Raw genomic sequence first — 17,523 nt, 5'->3', positions numbered from 1 at the left:
ATGACAACTGTGATGCCCATTAAAGTGTTATCACATTTGTGGTAGTTTCTGTAATTTTATAATGAATGTTTTGAATATTTGTTCAGGTGTAATGAACCTGTTTCCACCATCCTTGCACTAAAATATTTTCTATATTATGTCAGGAGTAATTGTGAAGTCGCCAGCAGGGGGCGGTGTGGCGCTTATTGTGCTTTACGTCAGTTTGGTCCGCTTTGCAGCTCTCCTCTTTCTGCTGAGCAAGATGAAAAACGGACGCAGAGTTTACTCTGTCTCACTTATTTCTCCTGTTTCCAGGGGCTGGTTCTTCGTACGTCGCTAACTCAGTTAGCTGGATTTGATTGTTGGCGATTTGGCATGATCTTGGATTGTTTGGTTCTTCGAAGCTCATCCTGGACTTGCTGTCATAGCAACAGGTGCGCAAGCTTAAACCTGCTCGGGAGCAGGCTTATTTCATGTAAACAGGATTAGACTGCGGCTTCATAAGCGGAGCTGATACGGGAAGTCCAGCGCAGCACGATAGTGCACTTTCTGAGATGTATATTTTTTCTCGTGACTCGTGAGATTGTCGTTTACATTATTAATTTGTTGGAAACGCACATTTATGTTCGACTTGTTGGAGTCGCAGTTTTTTTTAAAGCAATTTTTTTTTTTTGCTATCATAATTTTTTATGAAGATCATGCAATCATGACCATGCCGATTACAGTATATGTCACTCAGGCTTCACTAACGTGATTGGTACCATAGACTATAGGCTAGACCATAGACTGCCCACTGCAAAAAATGCTTTCTTAGTTAGTATTTTTGTTTTGTTTCCAGTCCAAATATCTAAAAATTCTTAAATCAAGAAGCATTTACTAGAGAAGTAAAATGACATAAGAAATTCTATTTTGTTTTAATTATTCACAAAATGAGTCATACATGAAGCCCTAATGGTCAAAATGCATATTTTTTCACAATGACTTTACATAAATTAATTAGTACACCATTAGTTTTAGTTTTTTTTTTTTTTTCATTTTTTTTAAAGGCAATCGGTTTGCATGCTTTCGTTTATAAGTAAGGTTAACTAATTAGATTGTACAGTGTATACTGTATGTGCAGGTGACTAAACACATTTATGTGCAAGATGTAATATTGCAGAAGAGGTAAAGTTTGTCTGGTTAGTCGTCCAATCAGAAGTCGTTACTACACCATCTGGCCACAGTGATGTCTCTCTTCAGAAGTTGTGTTACACGCACCGGCTGGCACCACATAAACAGCTTATATGCTCTCTCTGGATACAGGAGAAATAAGTGAGACAGGGCAAACTCTACATCAGCAGAAAGAGGAGAGAGGATTTATTAAACATTCACAATTTAAATCCTCCTGTTACAAACACTCAATGTTCTCTATGAAATAAACACGACTTCAAAATAAAATACAATTTGTCTTTTTTTTTTCATCTTTCAGCAAATACTGAGTTATAAGTTTTGTGTGATTAAATAAATCAAAATGACAATAACCACTGTTACCCTGTAAATTGTCTGTTTTCAACTTAAAATAATACACAGCTTATGTTACCACTTACATATGGTTCCTAAATGCATTTTCCATTTCCAACTAAAATCATTTTTACTCTTCCAAAATGCATGAGCTGACAGATTTTTAAATAGTTTTTAACCACTTTTAAAATATATAACATTTGTTTTTAATATTAGCTTTTAACCATTACATAAACTCAGTTTTTAACATTAACTTTTCACATTTTACACAATATCATACATTTCAAAACTATTAGACTTTACAAAAATGTTGAAGGAGCTAAAAATAAAACTCTGACCGACGTTGACTTTGGTAGCAACAGGTACATATATGTCCACATATTCATAAAACAGCCTTATTAGCAGACATTAAAACATTAAGCAACATGTCAATATATTAAACTCCAGGGCCCATATTCATAAAGAATCTTAATGCAAAGAGTAGCTCCTAGTGACAAAATTCTAAGAAAATTCTTAGAAATGTGGGCGTTTACTCTTAAAATTAAAGAAAAAATCCTAGTAAAGAAAAAAGTAATTCAGAAAGCATCTTAACCCTTAAAAGAGGTCTTAAGGTCAAAATTGTTAGGAGCACGGACGAGGACTTTTAAGAGGCTTAAGAGTTTCTTTAGCAGAGGAGAACATGGCAGAAAGAGGAAGAAGGAGAAGAAATGTGTTGCAGACAATGAATAACAGTGAGTTAATAAGACGCTATAGATTAGATCGTTCTAAGCCAATCAAATACCTTATAGGAAATTAACAGCATGGTAAATAAAAAAAAGGATTGATATAGCCTACACATATATAATGTGTGTGTGTGTGTGTGTGTGTGTGTGTGTGTGTGTGTGTGTGTGTGTGTGTGTGTGTGTGAGAGAGAGAGAGAGAGAGAACAGTCAAATAAGGAAAAATTACACATGTCATTTCAAATTGAAGGCTTAGAATAGACCCTATACTTAAAATCACTATGTTTTTCCTTCTTGGACAACCAACCAATCACAGTCTTCAAAAGATTGTGTCATACATAGCAACGGGGTCAACCCCGCCTCCTTACTAAGATGAAAGTTTTTGTCTTTTCCTTATTCAGAGTTGCTCTCAGATCGGTCCCGAATCGCTCTTAAGATAAGACTCCTACGTAAAAGGTTTTAAGCTAAATTAAGAGTTTTCTGAGAGGATTCTTAGAATCTTTATGAATACGGGCCCAGGTACTTAGCTTAATTTACTATTCCACCAACCTGGGGCTCATTCTTCGTACGTTGCTTATTACATCCGAGATCAAATGACACATCCAAGATGATATCATCGTGCTAATCATGATCTGGCTAACTCGGTTCTTCGAACACACCCGCCAGTTATGATTAGTATCGCTGGATTGAGTTATCTGAGATAATTGCGCGTTCATGCGCTGGGTTAAAAGGGGATATGTATCGATAGTAGAAACATTGATCAGCAACGCTGCTATTGGCTGTTCAGCGTGGCCAAAGAGCGCGCACAGTTTTTCTCCTCAGCAGAGCAAGAACTAATAGTCCAAGTTTATTCGGAATTCTAATGTTTAATTAAAACGCCAGGGAACACCTCAAAGTCTGCAAAAGCCAGGAGAGAGGGCTGGCAAAAAGTAGCAGACAATTTAAATCCGTTAGAAGTGGCCATGTTAGATGTTTTTATCACTTATTAGCCTATATTTTTGTATTTTAATAGTTGCATAATTACTTTGTTCATTGTAATGTCAGAGTCACCACACTAGAACATGGGAACAAACAAAAGTGAAGTACAAAAATATTCTACATAATGGTAATTTTTTGTTATATTATAGTCTCTTTTATAAAAGGCACTGTTAAATAAATGGTTGTCTGTTTATAAAAGCAACCAAGAAAAAGGCTGAGCAAAAAAAAAAAAAAAAAATAGAAAAGATCTTAGTAGCCTACACTGTAAAATAATTTTTGCTGCATTAAATTAAGGCCGTATAGTCATTTTAACTGTTAAATCTTGAGTAATGATGAATTGCTTTGACTTGTTAAAGTGAAAACTGATAAACTTGTTAATGTAAAAATATTTTGCCATGAGTTATTGATCACATTTTCCCCGAGTTCATTGTAATGACATTGTGTTTTTCTCTTTTGTGCACTTTTACATAATACACCAACACTTGTATCTGTTCCCAAGAAAGTGGTGGCTGAAATATGTGCAGTAAGTGGACATTTTCTAACTTTCCAAAGGAAAGAAAGTATAAGACTTTGTAATGTCCATTTGTTTCCATTGCACTGGACAGTGAATAAACCCTCTCAGATAACTGTCATATGGAGGAACTATAGCCTACCTGCAAGTGCATAAATAACTTTACTTAATTTATACTTGTATGCTTTATGGCTGCAATATAAGTTGCAGGATTCCACATCTACAGAAAGGCCTACAGAAGAGTCTGCACAGACAGAGGAGACATAGGCCTACAGGTGGGCAGTGGATAGACAACTTTTCCTTTTTATTTGTTGCATGAGGCATGTGTCTAATATCTCTTGTTGCAGGCACTTGACCACTGGCTTTTCTTTACGGAGAACAATTGAAATAAAACTCAAGGAACTAAGCATATTTGTCTTTTATTAAACATTTAATGAAAAGTTTTTTTTTTTTTTTTTTTTTTTTTTTTGGCAATGTTGTGTAATATGGCACATGCAGCAATGTCACAGGCCCTGTCAGGTGTGCAACCCTCAGACTTATCAGACACTGAAATCTTCCCTTTAGTTAGCCAAAGTTCATTTCATTGTGTGCCCTTGTCCTGGCTAGAGCTGCATTGTAACTGGTTTGGGTCAGGGAATGGGGTCATAAAACACCTGTCTGTTCACATAATCCCCTTCATTGAGCACTGCAAAAAATGCTTTTCTTACTTAGTATTTTTGTTTTGTTTCCAGTCCAAATATCTAAAAATTCTTAAATCAAGAAGCATTTACTAGAGAAGTAAAATGACATAAGAAATTCTATTTTGTTTTAAGGTAAAAAGAAAGTACTTTAAGTAATTTTGGCTTAAAACAAGCAAAATTATCTGCCAATGGGGTAAGCAAAAAAAATCTGAATAAGAATGGAAAACAAGAAAAAAAATCTGAATTCAAAAAAAACCCAAGATTTTTTTGCTTACCCCATTGGCAGATAATTTTGCTTGTTTTAAGCCAAAATTACTTAAAGTACTTTCTTTTTACCTTAAAATAATAATAAGTCAGATAAGTTAAATATTAAAGCTCATTCACTTATATCATCATAAACAGAATAAAAATGATAAAAGTTCTAAGGTTCATATTGAAATATTATATTGCTTCCAGACGCCACCGAATGCTTTCATTTTCATTCCGGGTTTAAAGTCAAACCTCACCAAGAGCCAAATTATGGCACATTTATTCTGCACAAGGAACTGCAACATAATACATGTTTACATGGGAACTGTAAGAACGACAGATATTGATGGAATGATGAGATTCAAATCAAACCATTTACTAAATAAAACTTCACCTCAAACGACTCCTAGCAAATCATTCCCTCGTGGAAAATATGACATCAAAAGTTGCCACCTAAATCTTTTTCTTTTTCTTTTCTGACAACTTTGTGCAATATAGATGATTTACAAAGAGGTAATGCATTAAATAGGTACAAGATAATGCAATGTATGAAATGATTAAGGGCCTGTACAGTAAATGTACCTGCAGTTGACCAGTGTGTGGCTAAACGTTTCTAACTGGATCTCTGCTTTATTGTGATTGTTGTAAATGATTAACCATCAGCACTCTTGCACAAATGAAGTGAGTTCAGTGACTTTCGAGAGTTTTGAGACACACACAGATATTATTGAAAATAAGGTAAGACTCCTTCTTTTCTCTGTGGAAAAAAGTACTATATCACAGCAGTAAAATTTAAATAGAAGAGTATAAATGGGCCTGAATCATGAAACAAGCAGGACAAAATTCAGTCAAGTTCTACATTTAACTATTCTTTGCATTCACGCTGATTTTTCTGTTTTCTTTGTGCTTTGTAAATAAAGCCATTATCAGTGCATATTTCCTAAACCTTTTATTCAGCTTTCTAGGATATTCATCTTCGTAAAGACAAAGAACAAAGGGCAAACATGGCCTGTGGTCATACATCCCCGCCTCCAGGGGCAGCCTTGTACATGTGTGTAGTGCAATAGCCAAAGGAGTGTTTGGGAGTGTTCGCAGGTTGGCCCAATGTAACTGGAGTTTTATTGTTGTCATTCTAAATATTCACATTTCCCAATGTGATTATGTTATTGAGTGATAGGCAGTGGATTTAATCAGTGACATTATTAACCCTTTAGAACCTGAAGCTAAAATAGGTGTTTTCCACATAATTAGATTTTTTGACTGTAAAATTCTAAAACAATGTGCTATCTTCATGTGCAAGGTGTCCTCTTTTTCAGAAAAAGATGAGCTTTCAACAAATTACAGTTATTCACCATTATTGTGTGTGGTGTAAATAAATAGAAATTAAATAGACAAAAAAAAAAAAGAGAATGAATTTACTGATTTTTATTTAGAAAAAAAAAACTAACACTTTAAAGTCGAAAAATGAACTATAATACATATTTTGTGACATTGGGTTGCACAGTTTTCATTTAGGACACTTTTTTTCATACACGCACACATACAAATTACATGCTTTCATAGGCACGCACACATACACATACACATGCACACACTACATGCTTAGATACATGAAAGAGTAACGGCCATCCGCTTCCTAAATTTCATTAAAAATCATCTCAATCCCCTCTTCTGTTGTCTAACACTTCTTTTGCCATGTATTTGTTCGTTTCTTTTATTATTTTATGCAATCCAAAACACTTTAACCTGCCGCGCTTCGTATCTCTCTGTTCAAATCCGGCGCACTCAGTGTCCGAATTCACTCACTCTTTTTCATTCACTCCTTCAGTGGACTATATTAGTGGAGTAATGTAGGGAATAGTGAATGAGGGTGTATTAGCGGGTGATTTTAAACACAGCTATAGAGCAAAAGAAGCACATGATGAGAAGCACAACAAGGGAATGACATGACACAACAGGAAACATGACTATGGCAAATTTTAAATAAGAAAACATGAACCAAAACCAAACACAGATGTGACAGAAAGCATGTGTGATGACCTTATATATACACAGACATAAAATCCTTCTCTACTCAAACTTTTCGCTTTGCAGAAGTTTCAGAGATGGGCAACAATCAGTCAGAAACCACATATCCTGGCTACACATTAGTGAGTGAAGACGAGCAGATGATCCTGGTGAAAAATGAAGGTGGAGATCAGTTTGTCATTAAAAAGTTCAGTGTTGGCCAGGTAAGACGGACACAAAGGTTATCATGATATTTAAAAAAAAAAAAAAAGTTAAATGGAAAGAGAGATTCTGATTCATATGTGTCTGTCTGTTTTTAGGAAAATGTATTAAACTCTTTACTACAACTTTACTACAATGTCATCCACACATTGTCCATCACAAGGAAGTCATCGGAGGTTGAAAGAAACATAATATTCTTCAAATTCTGTTAATACATCTAAAGTTAGCTATAGGCAGGGGTTAAATTGGGATTTATTATGTGGGGGGGGGCTCTCCCTAGGGGGGTATGCATTAAATGGCCATTAAAAAACATTAAATGGCCATTTCTGGAGAGTTTTGTGCAAAGAAATGGAGAAATTGAGTGTTACATGATATGTGAAAAACTGCAACGTTAAGAGCATACTTTGCATTGTTGTAGTATTAACAGGTATTAGGACATTTAGCATTTACATTAATGTTAATCAGCAGTGGTGGAATGTAACGAAGTACAAATACTTTGTTACTTTATTTAAGTACATTTTTCACATATCTGTACTTTACATAAGTAGAATCATTAGTGCATAGGCTACTTTTGACTTTTACTTCGTTACATCTCCTGTTTTCGGTGCTGATGCGGTGGTGACGCGTTCATGTAACATGTAAGGGTGGCGCTGCCAATAAAGGCCTAAAAGCTGTCACAAAGAACCGGCAAAAGTAATGATTATGAATATGTAAAATATAGCAAGGAGACATTTTAATTGTTTATTAATGAACAAGTGTTTTCTAAAAATTACACATGCAGCAGTCTGTTTACTTTTTGAATTGTTTGTTTAAAAGAAGACATTTCAAGCTTTCTATATATATATTTTTTACCTCAGAATAGTTTATATCTCACAATTCTGATTTTATAACACGAAATTTCGACGAATATCATGCAATTCTTACTTTATATCTCCCAAATTAATTGTGACTTTATTACTCAGAATTGCGACTTTATTTCTCAGAATTGCGACTTTATTTCTCACAATTCTGACTTCATATCTCGCAATTCTGAGAAAAAAAGGGGCGTCGCCACTTTTGAATAAGAAACAATATCAAGACTATAAAACTCTGCACATCACATTTTTGACTTTATTGATTCTGCTTTTATTCGTAATGCAATGGACCGGTCAACGGGACATAAATTAATCCTTAAAGGATGGGACTTTATGGGACATTTGCACAAAAAGAATAAATAACTTACTGTAAACATAAGAAAAAACATAGCCTAAGTTGCACTGGACTAAGTCGCATTTTTTTAGAAATTTATTTCACACACACACACACAAACAATTTTTACAGACAGTTCTCCGTTACGGACGTGAGCGCTCTAAAGCGGCACTAAAAGAATGTTTTAAAACTTTCACAGAGACCTCAAACTGAAAGCACAAAGCCTGTCTTTAAATTTAATTTCGTTTTGTATTAATTGTATCTTCATTTTAATCGATGTTTCATCAACCAATTGTCTGGATTTAATAAATAAGTAGCCTAAATATACTAGGCTATTAGAAAATAGATAATCAGGATACGGAGGCGCTGGCGAACCTGGAGCTCGTCTCATAAATGAACCGAAACTCAGCGTGGGCCTATAAGGTAGCCTATTGCCTCACAGACCTGAGACATATATAGCTTGAAATGTCTACTTTTAAGCAGAACAATTCAAAACGAAAGAAAACAGACTGCGCTGCTTATGTAATTCGTATGAAATGTGCATTTCTCTCTGGCGCTGCGAAGATCGCGAGTCGTCAACTTCATCTGTCTAGCCGACACTGACATAAAAAATAACTGTTTTATTAGTAAACAATTAAAATGTCTCCTGCTATATTTTACATATTTGCCTGTTCCTTACAAAACACTGACAGTGGGGTTTTTGACTGGGTTTTTTTTATTTTTTTTGAGCAGCTGCGGACAAATTCTTTCGACACACACACAATAGACTATTACGTAACACTCTGCGCTTATGTTTTAAAAACATAATTTAACATATAAATAAAAAAAATTAAATAGCCCACTTAAAGTGTTTATTACAAATAAATGACTAAATGCTAAAAATTAATACATTTTAATGAACAAACATATGCGTTGCATTTACAATTCTGTGAAAACAGCACCCCCACTTCCCGCGGCCCTGAATAAAATGAATATGTTATGTTCTGTGGAGAGTATCCGGTGGGTAGCCTAGTATTACTTTTGGTTTGCGCAGTGTAATTCACAGAATTACAAAAAAAATATTTTGCCACCTAAAAGTTAAAGACTTTTTGTGTCACGTCCATGGCATGTGTAGCCTATTTCCCTCATATTAAATATTAAACGCATGTGTAGACTGATATTTTTCTAATGTCTGGACTCCTTTATTAAGGGAGTATTGATATATAAACAGTTTTAATATATTGGTATTAAATGATTTTTCTGAGAATTTTTCTGAGAATTATTTACTGAGAATTTTACTGCATGTCACGTCCATAACGCTGGAATTGACATCACTTGATTACACATTGTATTACCTTGTTATGATATAGTGACCCATACAATGTGCCAAACATATTTTCCTTACCTTGTCGTTCAAGGCCAGGGCACTTTTTGTACAACCAACGTTGTGCTGAACTTGACAAAATTGATCTCCAGCGGCGGCCAGCAGCTCGTGAGTTTCTATTTATTTATTGTTTAAGGGGGTTGAAGGTTCTGGAACTTTTGCGCGCTTCCACATCCCGCACAACTACGGATCTCCCAGGAACATTCATTATATATTGCTGCGTACATTTATCCGTGTCGGAGTTTTGAGTAGTAGCCTAAGATGCGCATGGCATGCGCGAGCGGTGTGCGATCATGGTCGACTGACGAGATTAAGCAGCTGAACAAGAATACGGCCGTGTCCCGATTGTTCTCATCTCAGTTCCGCCGAGACAAAATAGACATGCCATTTAAAAAATCTTTCATTTATTGTCAGAAATATGTTTTCAAAAGCATCACTTTCATCAAATTTGATGTGACATAATTTCCATTAGGCAACTGACTGTAAACAGGCACATCAGGACACAAACGAGCAGGCTTATGTGCCGGGGCTGAGCCCCGGAGAGCCCCGGCCCAATTTAACCACTGGCTATAGGAGTATATTTACTTTCACTTAGTAAATCATTAAAGTGTTGAATGAATCTGCTTTCAGATGGTGACTGTTTGTATCTTGTACTGGAGCACTGTGAGGGTGGAGATCTCGCTCAGAAAATCAAACGCAAAATAGAGGCCGCAGAATCATTTGAGAATGAGGTATGATTGTCAGGATCAAATTTAAATCGTGTAATATTCTAATGATAACAAACTGTATAATTAACTGCTGTCCCCATGACTCAAAGCATTTCAGTCAACAAACAATGGTAGTCAATCTTTTCATGCATATAAAATGTAATAGAATGTCAATAATCTTGTAAATATATAACCCACAATACTATTCCTACAACAGGTGGGTAGTTCATCCTGTTTGTAAACTCGGTAGTAGCAATCTAATATATAAAAAAAATATATATATAATAATAATAATATGAAAGTGTGTATACATACTTAAAATCTATTAATATAGCCTAATAAAGAAACTTATCCAAATAATCCATACAATTTGCAATGCTCTAAATAGTGATGTATAATGTTCTGTTTATGTGAATTAAGAAAAAAAAATGTCACTGTGTCACCATACTTGTATAACAAAAAATACAAAACTATTGCAAACACTTCTGATTTGACATTTTATCAATTTACAGATTCTGGACTGGACTGTGAAGATAAGCATGGCATTAAAGTACCTGCATGATCAACAGATTCAACATAAAAACCTGCAGCCCAAGGTACGAATGCAAATCAGATAATATATGGTCTGAAAGCATGTTTTCATGTTTCCATGTTTCAACCACAGATGTTCATTATGGAGCTCTATTGACATTTAATCTTAGATAAACTATTTGGAGTTTCTCTGCAATTATTTGATTTTATTTCAGACATGGTCACAACATATCTAGAGGCTCTATCGATTTGAATTTGACTGATATTATTGCAAGCCACTCATTCCCACCTTCCTTATCAATTTGTCAAATATGTGTTTTCTCATGACAGAGCATATTTTTCACTGCATGTGGAACCGTTCGTCTTGGAGAGTTTGGAGAGATTAATGAATGGTAACTCTTCAAAACGAAATGCAAAATAGTCCATATGTGCAAACATAATGTTCTTTACCATATATTTCTGTTTTTATCAGGTCCAGTGATGCACAAACAGCAGAAACTGAAGTTCTCTCATATGTTGCACCGGATAATTTGAGTGGTAAACCTTATGATGAGAAATCGTAATAAGCATCCTACATTTGCAATGTTCACTGTTTATATTTCCATATCCGAACCCCAAAAACTCAAGCCTTTATAATATTCGCTTTTTTACAGTGAAATCTGGAGGTTGGGATGTGTCATCTATGAGCTCTCCATGCTGAAGTGTGCTGTAAGATCTTTAACGCTTTGTATAACTAGTTTGTAAGATATTGCAGCGATTTAATTGAAAGAATTTATAAATTCCAACACTGTTATATTGGTGATAATTCATACAAGTTATCCAGTTGGAAAAATTGTAAGATATTAAACAATATTCTGACTCAAAAAAATTATTTTAAGGTCCATCCATGCTAAGAACGATAACGTCTCGGTTACGTATGTAACCCTCGTTCCCTGAAGGAGGGAACGGAGACGTAGTCGGACATACCGTACTGATTGGGATCACGCTTAGGGAGCCTGTCATCTTCGAGTATTGAAAAAACGAGCCAATGCACATTGGCGTGTGAGATTTGCATCTCGCGCTCCGCCCTGCAGCGCGGGTATAAATACGGAAGCGGATGCACGCACCACTTGTTTTTCGCTGAGGAGCCGAGCAGAGCCCGGAGTCAACGGTGATCCAGCAATAGTGGCGACGGGACTACGTCTCCGTTCCCTCCTTCAGGGAACAAGGGTTACATACGTAACTGACACACTCAGACAGACTTGGATAACACTGAGAAAGCGTGCCCTTTCGGTGCCCTGCCCGTATCATGTGGAGGTATCATGTGGAGGTTACACATATGGACTGGGCATTTCTAAGCCTAAGCAGGGGAGAGACAACACCGGTCAGAGACGGCAGAGCGGGCTCTGCCAAGGGAAAGACACAGGCTTGCCGCAGGGAGCTGTATCGTGGAAGAATACACATATGGGATTGCCATAGGGATCACAACATATAGGACCCAGCCTAGCACAGGTTCCACCAGTGCATACGAGTGATAGGCCTGGCAACAGATGCTCCACAACGTCCGTTGCCGAGGGGTTTGTAGGAACTCAACAGGGTTCGGCTAAAGAGTAACTCTACAGGAGCAAGAATGGCACACATATCCATGGTACTTCTTGGGATTGATATGCCAAGACGGTGGCATCCACTATCTAGTGGGTCAACCTCTGCTTGGAGACAGCCTTTCCTTTCTGCTGGTCTCCGTAACAGACAAAGAGCTGGTCTGAGGTCCAGAGGCTTTGTGTTCTGTACACATATAACCGCAAGGAGCGGACGGGACATAGAAAAGCCAGGGCTGGGTTTTCTGTCAGGGCATGCCCCCTCCAGGGGCAGCTCTTGCAGGTCCACCACCTGGTCCCGAAAAGAAGTGGTAAGAACCTTGGGCACATGTCCAGGCCAGGGTCTCAGGATAACTTGAGAGTTGGCCGGCCTGAATTCCAGGCAAGATTCATCGATCGAAAATGCGTGCAGTTCCCCTACCCTCTTGATAGAGGCCAAAGCAAGCAGTAGAACTGTTTTTATAGACAGGACTTTTAACTCTGCTGCCTGCAATGGCTCAAAAGGAGGTCTCTGCAGTGCCGTCAGCACCAGAGATAAGTCCCAAGAGGGTGAGGGTATGGGGGGCGAGGCAGATTCAGTCTCCTCGCGCCCCCCAGGAACCTGACGATCAGGTTGTGCTTCTCCAAGGATCTCCCATCAACTGCATCGTGATGTGCGGAAATAGAGGCAACATACACTTTGAGGGTGGAGGGAGACAGCCCTTGCTCCAGCACCTCTTGCAGGAAGAAAAGCACAGTACCGATCTAACATCTTCAGGGGTGTTCTCGGAGAGAAGAACACTCAATGAACAGGTTCCACTTCAGGGCGTAAGCATGCCTCGTAGAGGGTGCTTTCGCCGAAGTGATGGTGTTCTCGCCGAAGTGATGGTGTCTACGACAGCTTGTGGTAGATCACCTAGAACCTCCGCATCCCGTCCAGGGACCAGACATGGAGTTTCCAGAGGTCTGGACGCGGGTGCCATATGGTACCTTGTCCCTGAGAGAGAAGGTCCTCCCTCAGAGGAATGGGCCAGGGAGGGGCTGTCGAGAGGAGCATCAGTTCGGGGAACCAGGTCTGGTTGGGCCAGTAAGGGGCAACTAGCAAGACCACCTTGATGGTTGATGTACGCAACGGTCACATTGTTGTCCGTACGGACCAGTACATGCTTGTCGAGCAGCTGCGTTTTGAGGCGTCTCAGAGCAAGATGTACTACTAGCAACTCGAGGCAGTTGATACGCCAATGCAGTTGGGGGCCTGTCCAGACCCCCGCTACCTCATGCCCGTTGTACATGGCCCCCCAGCCGGTGTTGGAGGCATCTGTGGAGACCACAGCATACCTGGACACTTGTTCTAGGGGCACTCCGGCCCGGAGAAACGAAGGGTCTGACCACGGGCTGAGGGTTATGCCCTAGGAGCCTCTGAAAAAGTATGTTTTTTCACACACGGCACAGTAGGTCTCCTCTGGGATTGGCCAGAGGGGGGAGCTAGAGCGGGGAACGGGAATGAGGACTCCACCTTCAAGAATGAAGGCGAGTCTCGATCTCAACACCGAGCTAGTCATGTTCCCGGCAATGGGAACATGAACCATCCACAAAAGTTGCTTCGGCGTGCTATAAGCACAAACACGTAATTCATCTATTGTAACCGTCAGCTGGGGACAGGGAAGGACCGCATCCAGAAATGCACAGGTGGAATGGCATCTTGAAAAAGAGGCAGACACACCCGTGTTGCTCTTTCAGGAAATAGTGCTCTCAACCAGTGCCGGAGCACACAGGGGAATGACCGCGGCAACACTGACAGGAGATGGTGCAGCCTGTACCAGTGAAGCACTCACCCTCTTCGCCCTCTAATCAACCGTCAGAACAAACAAACACAGAGAATGCTGTTAAAACAGCAGTTGAGAGCTCAGAGGGCTCACGATCACCGCTGCACTCGCGCTGTAACACACCAGCACTGGGAGAGACTTCCGGAGGAAGCACCGATACACTCGCTCGTTGAAAACCCTTCAACACTCTTCAGAGACATTGACATCCGATCGGCTCCGAAGTGAAAGACAAGTGGTGTGTGCTTCTGTATTTATACCCGCGCTGCAGGGCGGAGCGCAATATGCAAATCTTGCACGCCAATGTGCATTGGCTCATTTTTTGAATACTCAAAGATGACAGGCTGATATTGTTTCTCTGTGTTGTTATCTGTTATTCTTTAATATTTAAAACTATATAGTTATCGTCCTTGGTGTGAATGGGTCTTTACTCTATGATGTTTACTTCGATGTTTACTTAGTTGAGACAAATCAATCAACCTTTCATCACATTTTCAAACCAATACAGTAAATGCAATTATTTTAGCTGGTTTATTAACCAAAATATTGTTTATAAAAATAAACAATTACCCTAAGTGAACATATCTGGATTATATATTCTGTATAATGTATCAATAATCTATACAATATAATAAGATATATAATAATCCTGTGTTTCCAATTTATGATACGTTTGAAAATTTTAGTACACAGTACTTGTTAAGAGTTCTCAACGGGTCGGGTCGGCCCGACAAACCCGACGGGACCCGCGGGTTCGGGTCGAAAATATAAGCAAATGACTTGGCTTAATGGCTTAATTTTTTCCGCTCAGTAAAAAAAAAAAAAAAAAAAACTTTATTAATCATCGCTGCTGTTCACCGTAAAGAAAGTCTGGCTGCTGCGTGCAACGTGCATCGCGGGGGCAGACCACCTGATGCCGCTGCGTGCACGCCTTTAGCCTGGACGAGTTGCCGTTGGTGAAAAGTAAACTTGCCGCAGGTGAATTCACCGTCGCCAGTAGAGGAGTGGGAAAATCAGAGGTCTGGAAAGTGTTTGGAGTGGTGCTGGCTGATGGAAATTCTACAGGTTATGTGCAATGGTCAAAATGCAAGGTGCTGATGAAATATGACAGCAAAAAAACAGGGTCGTCCAGCCTGAGCCGCCATACATTAAACTGTGGGCATGATTCGACCACCACCATGCAGCAGCAATCAATGACGAAGTTCCTTGCCAAAAATGTCCCCCTTAAAACAAAACAGGCAGTAACAGAAAAATGTGTTTACATGTGCGCCAAGGACATTAGGCCATTTTATTTTGTTCAAGGAGACGGCTTCTTAGAACTTGCACAGGAACTCATAAATGTTGGTGCAACACATGGCAGAGTTGCTGCAAGCTCTGTCCTCCCATCTCCCAACACAGTAGCAACACACTGTCGGAATTTGGCAGAGGAAAAAAGAGAAGAGCTTGCGAAGCAGGTGAAAGAGATCCTGATCAAAGGAGGAAAAGTGGGAATGTCTACAGATATGTGGACAGACGACTTCAGAAAGATTCACTATCTGTCAATAACGTGGCACTATGTTACAGAAGATTTTGAATTGACCGGAAAGAATCTGACCACGGCAACGTTTCCCGTGGATGGGCGATAACATCAAGAGGGAGCTGGTCAAGCTCTTGGTCACCAAGTTCGGGTTCGACCCACTGTCTTTAAAAGACATTGTTTGGGTTACAGACCAGGGAGCAAATGTAGTTAATGCTCTCAGGTCATACACGAGACTTGACTGCATGGACCACGTCCTCAACACTGTCCTTCGCCATGGACTTGATAATGACGCACTGATGCAGGTGGACCCTGACTTCGCTGAAACAGAGACAGCATCAAAGGCGCTTGTCAGGTAAAGTAGTAGGCTATGGTAGAAATGTTTTACTCTTATAATATTATTAGTATCCTATTAATCTATAAGTCGCTCCAGAGTATAAGTTGCATCAGTCAAAAAATGCGTCATGGAGAGAAAAAAAAAACATATATAAGTCATAAATAATAATATAATATAATATAATAGGTAATATAATCTGAGTCTTTAGTTTGTGTTTGATGATTATCACTAGGCTACTCATTTGTGTAACAGCAGCACGCTCTCTTATTGTCTCTACAGATATGTAAAGCAGTCGGGAATGACAGCGCAGCTCTCAATGACCATCCTGCACATGGTAGATACACGCTTCAGCACTGTGTATTTGACCCTTAAATCCATCAGTGACATTTACACGGAGCTGCAGGACAAACTGGAAGCGCGTGGAGAGAGTGACAGGATTGAAAAAATAACCCCCGACACTTTGGGCATGCTGGTGTCATTTTTGAAGCCCTTTTATGATGCTCAGCGTGAACTGGAGGGGGACAAATATCCCACACTGCATCTTGGTGGAAGACCAACAGCAGCGTGTATCCCAAACTGGCTCATTTGGCACGGCAGGTGCTCTGTGTGCCAGCCAGCAGCAGCAGCAGCAGCGAGAGGGTATTCAGTGCGGCTGGCCGTACCATTGAAGAGAGGAGAACACGCCTCAGTCCATCCACTGTGGACGCACTACTGTTCCTCCACGATGCCTTATAAGCATACGATTATGTTTCAAAACTCTTCAAAAATTGTGTGGTGTGAAAAGTAGCTCGCCCGCTGGCTGGGTACATGTTTGAGTTATTTTTATTTATTATTGTGTGAAGATTTTATTTAAGGCATATTTATATAGCCTATTTATATATTTAAAGTTTATTGTTTCAGTTGTTTGTATTGTTAAAAGGCGTGAAAATTAAAGGTTGATTTGAATTCCCGCCTGCTGGTCATGATAATACGTGTATGAGAAAAAAACCCAAAAAAACGGCGGCGTCGGGCCGCGGGCAGGGTTCGGGCTGATAATTCATGTTGATGTGTCGGGTTACATTGGGCCGGGCTTTAAAAGCCGCGGGCCGGGTCGGGTCGGGTTGTAATCTTCAGGCCCGTTGAGAACTCTAGTACTTGTCTCTTCTGGTGTGCATCTAATATACGCCAGATATTAATTTGAAAGCTATTCATTGGCTTCACATGATTTATAGAAACAAATACAATAGCACACAAATCCAGTGGACAACTTTTGTGTTTAGTCACTTTATATGTAGGCCTACAGTATATGGAAAAGGTTTTTGTTCTAAATTTAGTTCTGCTCATATTGTAGTTTCAATGCTATAAAGCATATTTCAAACATGAGCATTGGGGTTCGGGTTAGATTGTGGTTTAGTATTGATTATTGATTTGAAATTGTGTTGGTTGGACAGTATAGGTTGTTTTGTCTCAATTGGCGTAAAAGTTGTATGTTGTAATTTTCACGATTGCAACTGGTTAATATTTTAATTCCATTTAGTTTACCGCAAAAAGCACAGTTGAGATTATTACAAAGATACTCACCTGCTCCTATGAAGCTCTTCCTGAGCTAATTTTTTTTCAGAGCATACAAACTATTGGAGACCTTTACAAGACTCTAGATGTACTGAGAGAGTTGGCA

General features: G+C 39.0%; 1 protein-coding gene and 1 long non-coding RNA gene across 8 annotated transcripts; one reads left to right on the top strand and one right to left on the bottom strand.

Annotated features, from left to right (window-relative positions):
• Positions 1–4,716: 4,716 nt before the first annotated feature.
• LOC309492622 (serine/threonine-protein kinase Nek7-like) lies at positions 4,717–17,451 on the top strand. 7 transcript variants are annotated; one of them, XM_082161635.1, is made up of 8 exons: positions 6,715–6,847; positions 6,944–7,021; positions 10,027–10,127; positions 10,616–10,699; positions 10,965–11,026; positions 11,107–11,171; positions 11,288–11,342; positions 17,383–17,451. In XM_082161635.1, exons 4-7 carry the CDS (start codon positions 10,643–10,645, stop codon positions 11,332–11,334), a joined length of 231 nt encoding a protein of 76 aa, XP_082017761.1. In that variant the 5' UTR covers positions 6,715–6,847; positions 6,944–7,021; positions 10,027–10,127; positions 10,616–10,642; the 3' UTR covers positions 11,335–11,342; positions 17,383–17,451. The 7 variants fall into 7 exon arrangements, 3 of the variants coding, with proteins under 3 accessions (XP_082017761.1, XP_082017760.1, XP_082017759.1); XM_082161634.1 differs by lacking the exon at positions 17,383–17,451 and having other exon boundaries at positions 11,288–14,985; XM_082161633.1 differs by lacking the exon at positions 17,383–17,451 and having other exon boundaries at positions 11,107–11,193; positions 11,288–14,985.
• Positions 6,027–6,310, bottom strand: LOC309492639. The gene is made up of 2 exons (XR_014203627.1): positions 6,202–6,310; positions 6,027–6,170 (listed from the first exon to the last, which is right to left on the bottom strand). It is a non-coding gene; the product is annotated as an uncharacterized lncRNA (long non-coding RNA).
• Positions 17,452–17,523: the final 72 nt, after the last annotated feature.

The sequence above is a fragment of the Leuciscus leuciscus genome, assembly GCF_965113295.1.
Source record: "Leuciscus leuciscus genome assembly, chromosome: 2".
Classification (NCBI taxonomy): domain Eukaryota; kingdom Metazoa; phylum Chordata; class Actinopteri; order Cypriniformes; family Leuciscidae; genus Leuciscus; species Leuciscus leuciscus.
Note: the sequence above shows the minus strand (reverse complement) of the source record. Positions and strands in the feature narration are given on the sequence as shown.

Coding starts and splice junctions, on each gene's coding strand:
- LOC309492622 (XM_082161633.1), top strand. CDS start 10,643: ATGGCATTAAAGTACCTGCATGATCAACAGATTCAACATAAAAACCTG. Junction 10,700..10,964: donor ATAAAAACCTGCAGCCCAAG/GTACGAATGCAA, acceptor TTCTCATGACAG/AGCATATTTTTCACTGCATG. Junction 11,027..11,106: donor TTTGGAGAGATTAATGAATG/GTAACTCTTCAA, acceptor TGTTTTTATCAG/GTCCAGTGATGCACAAACAG.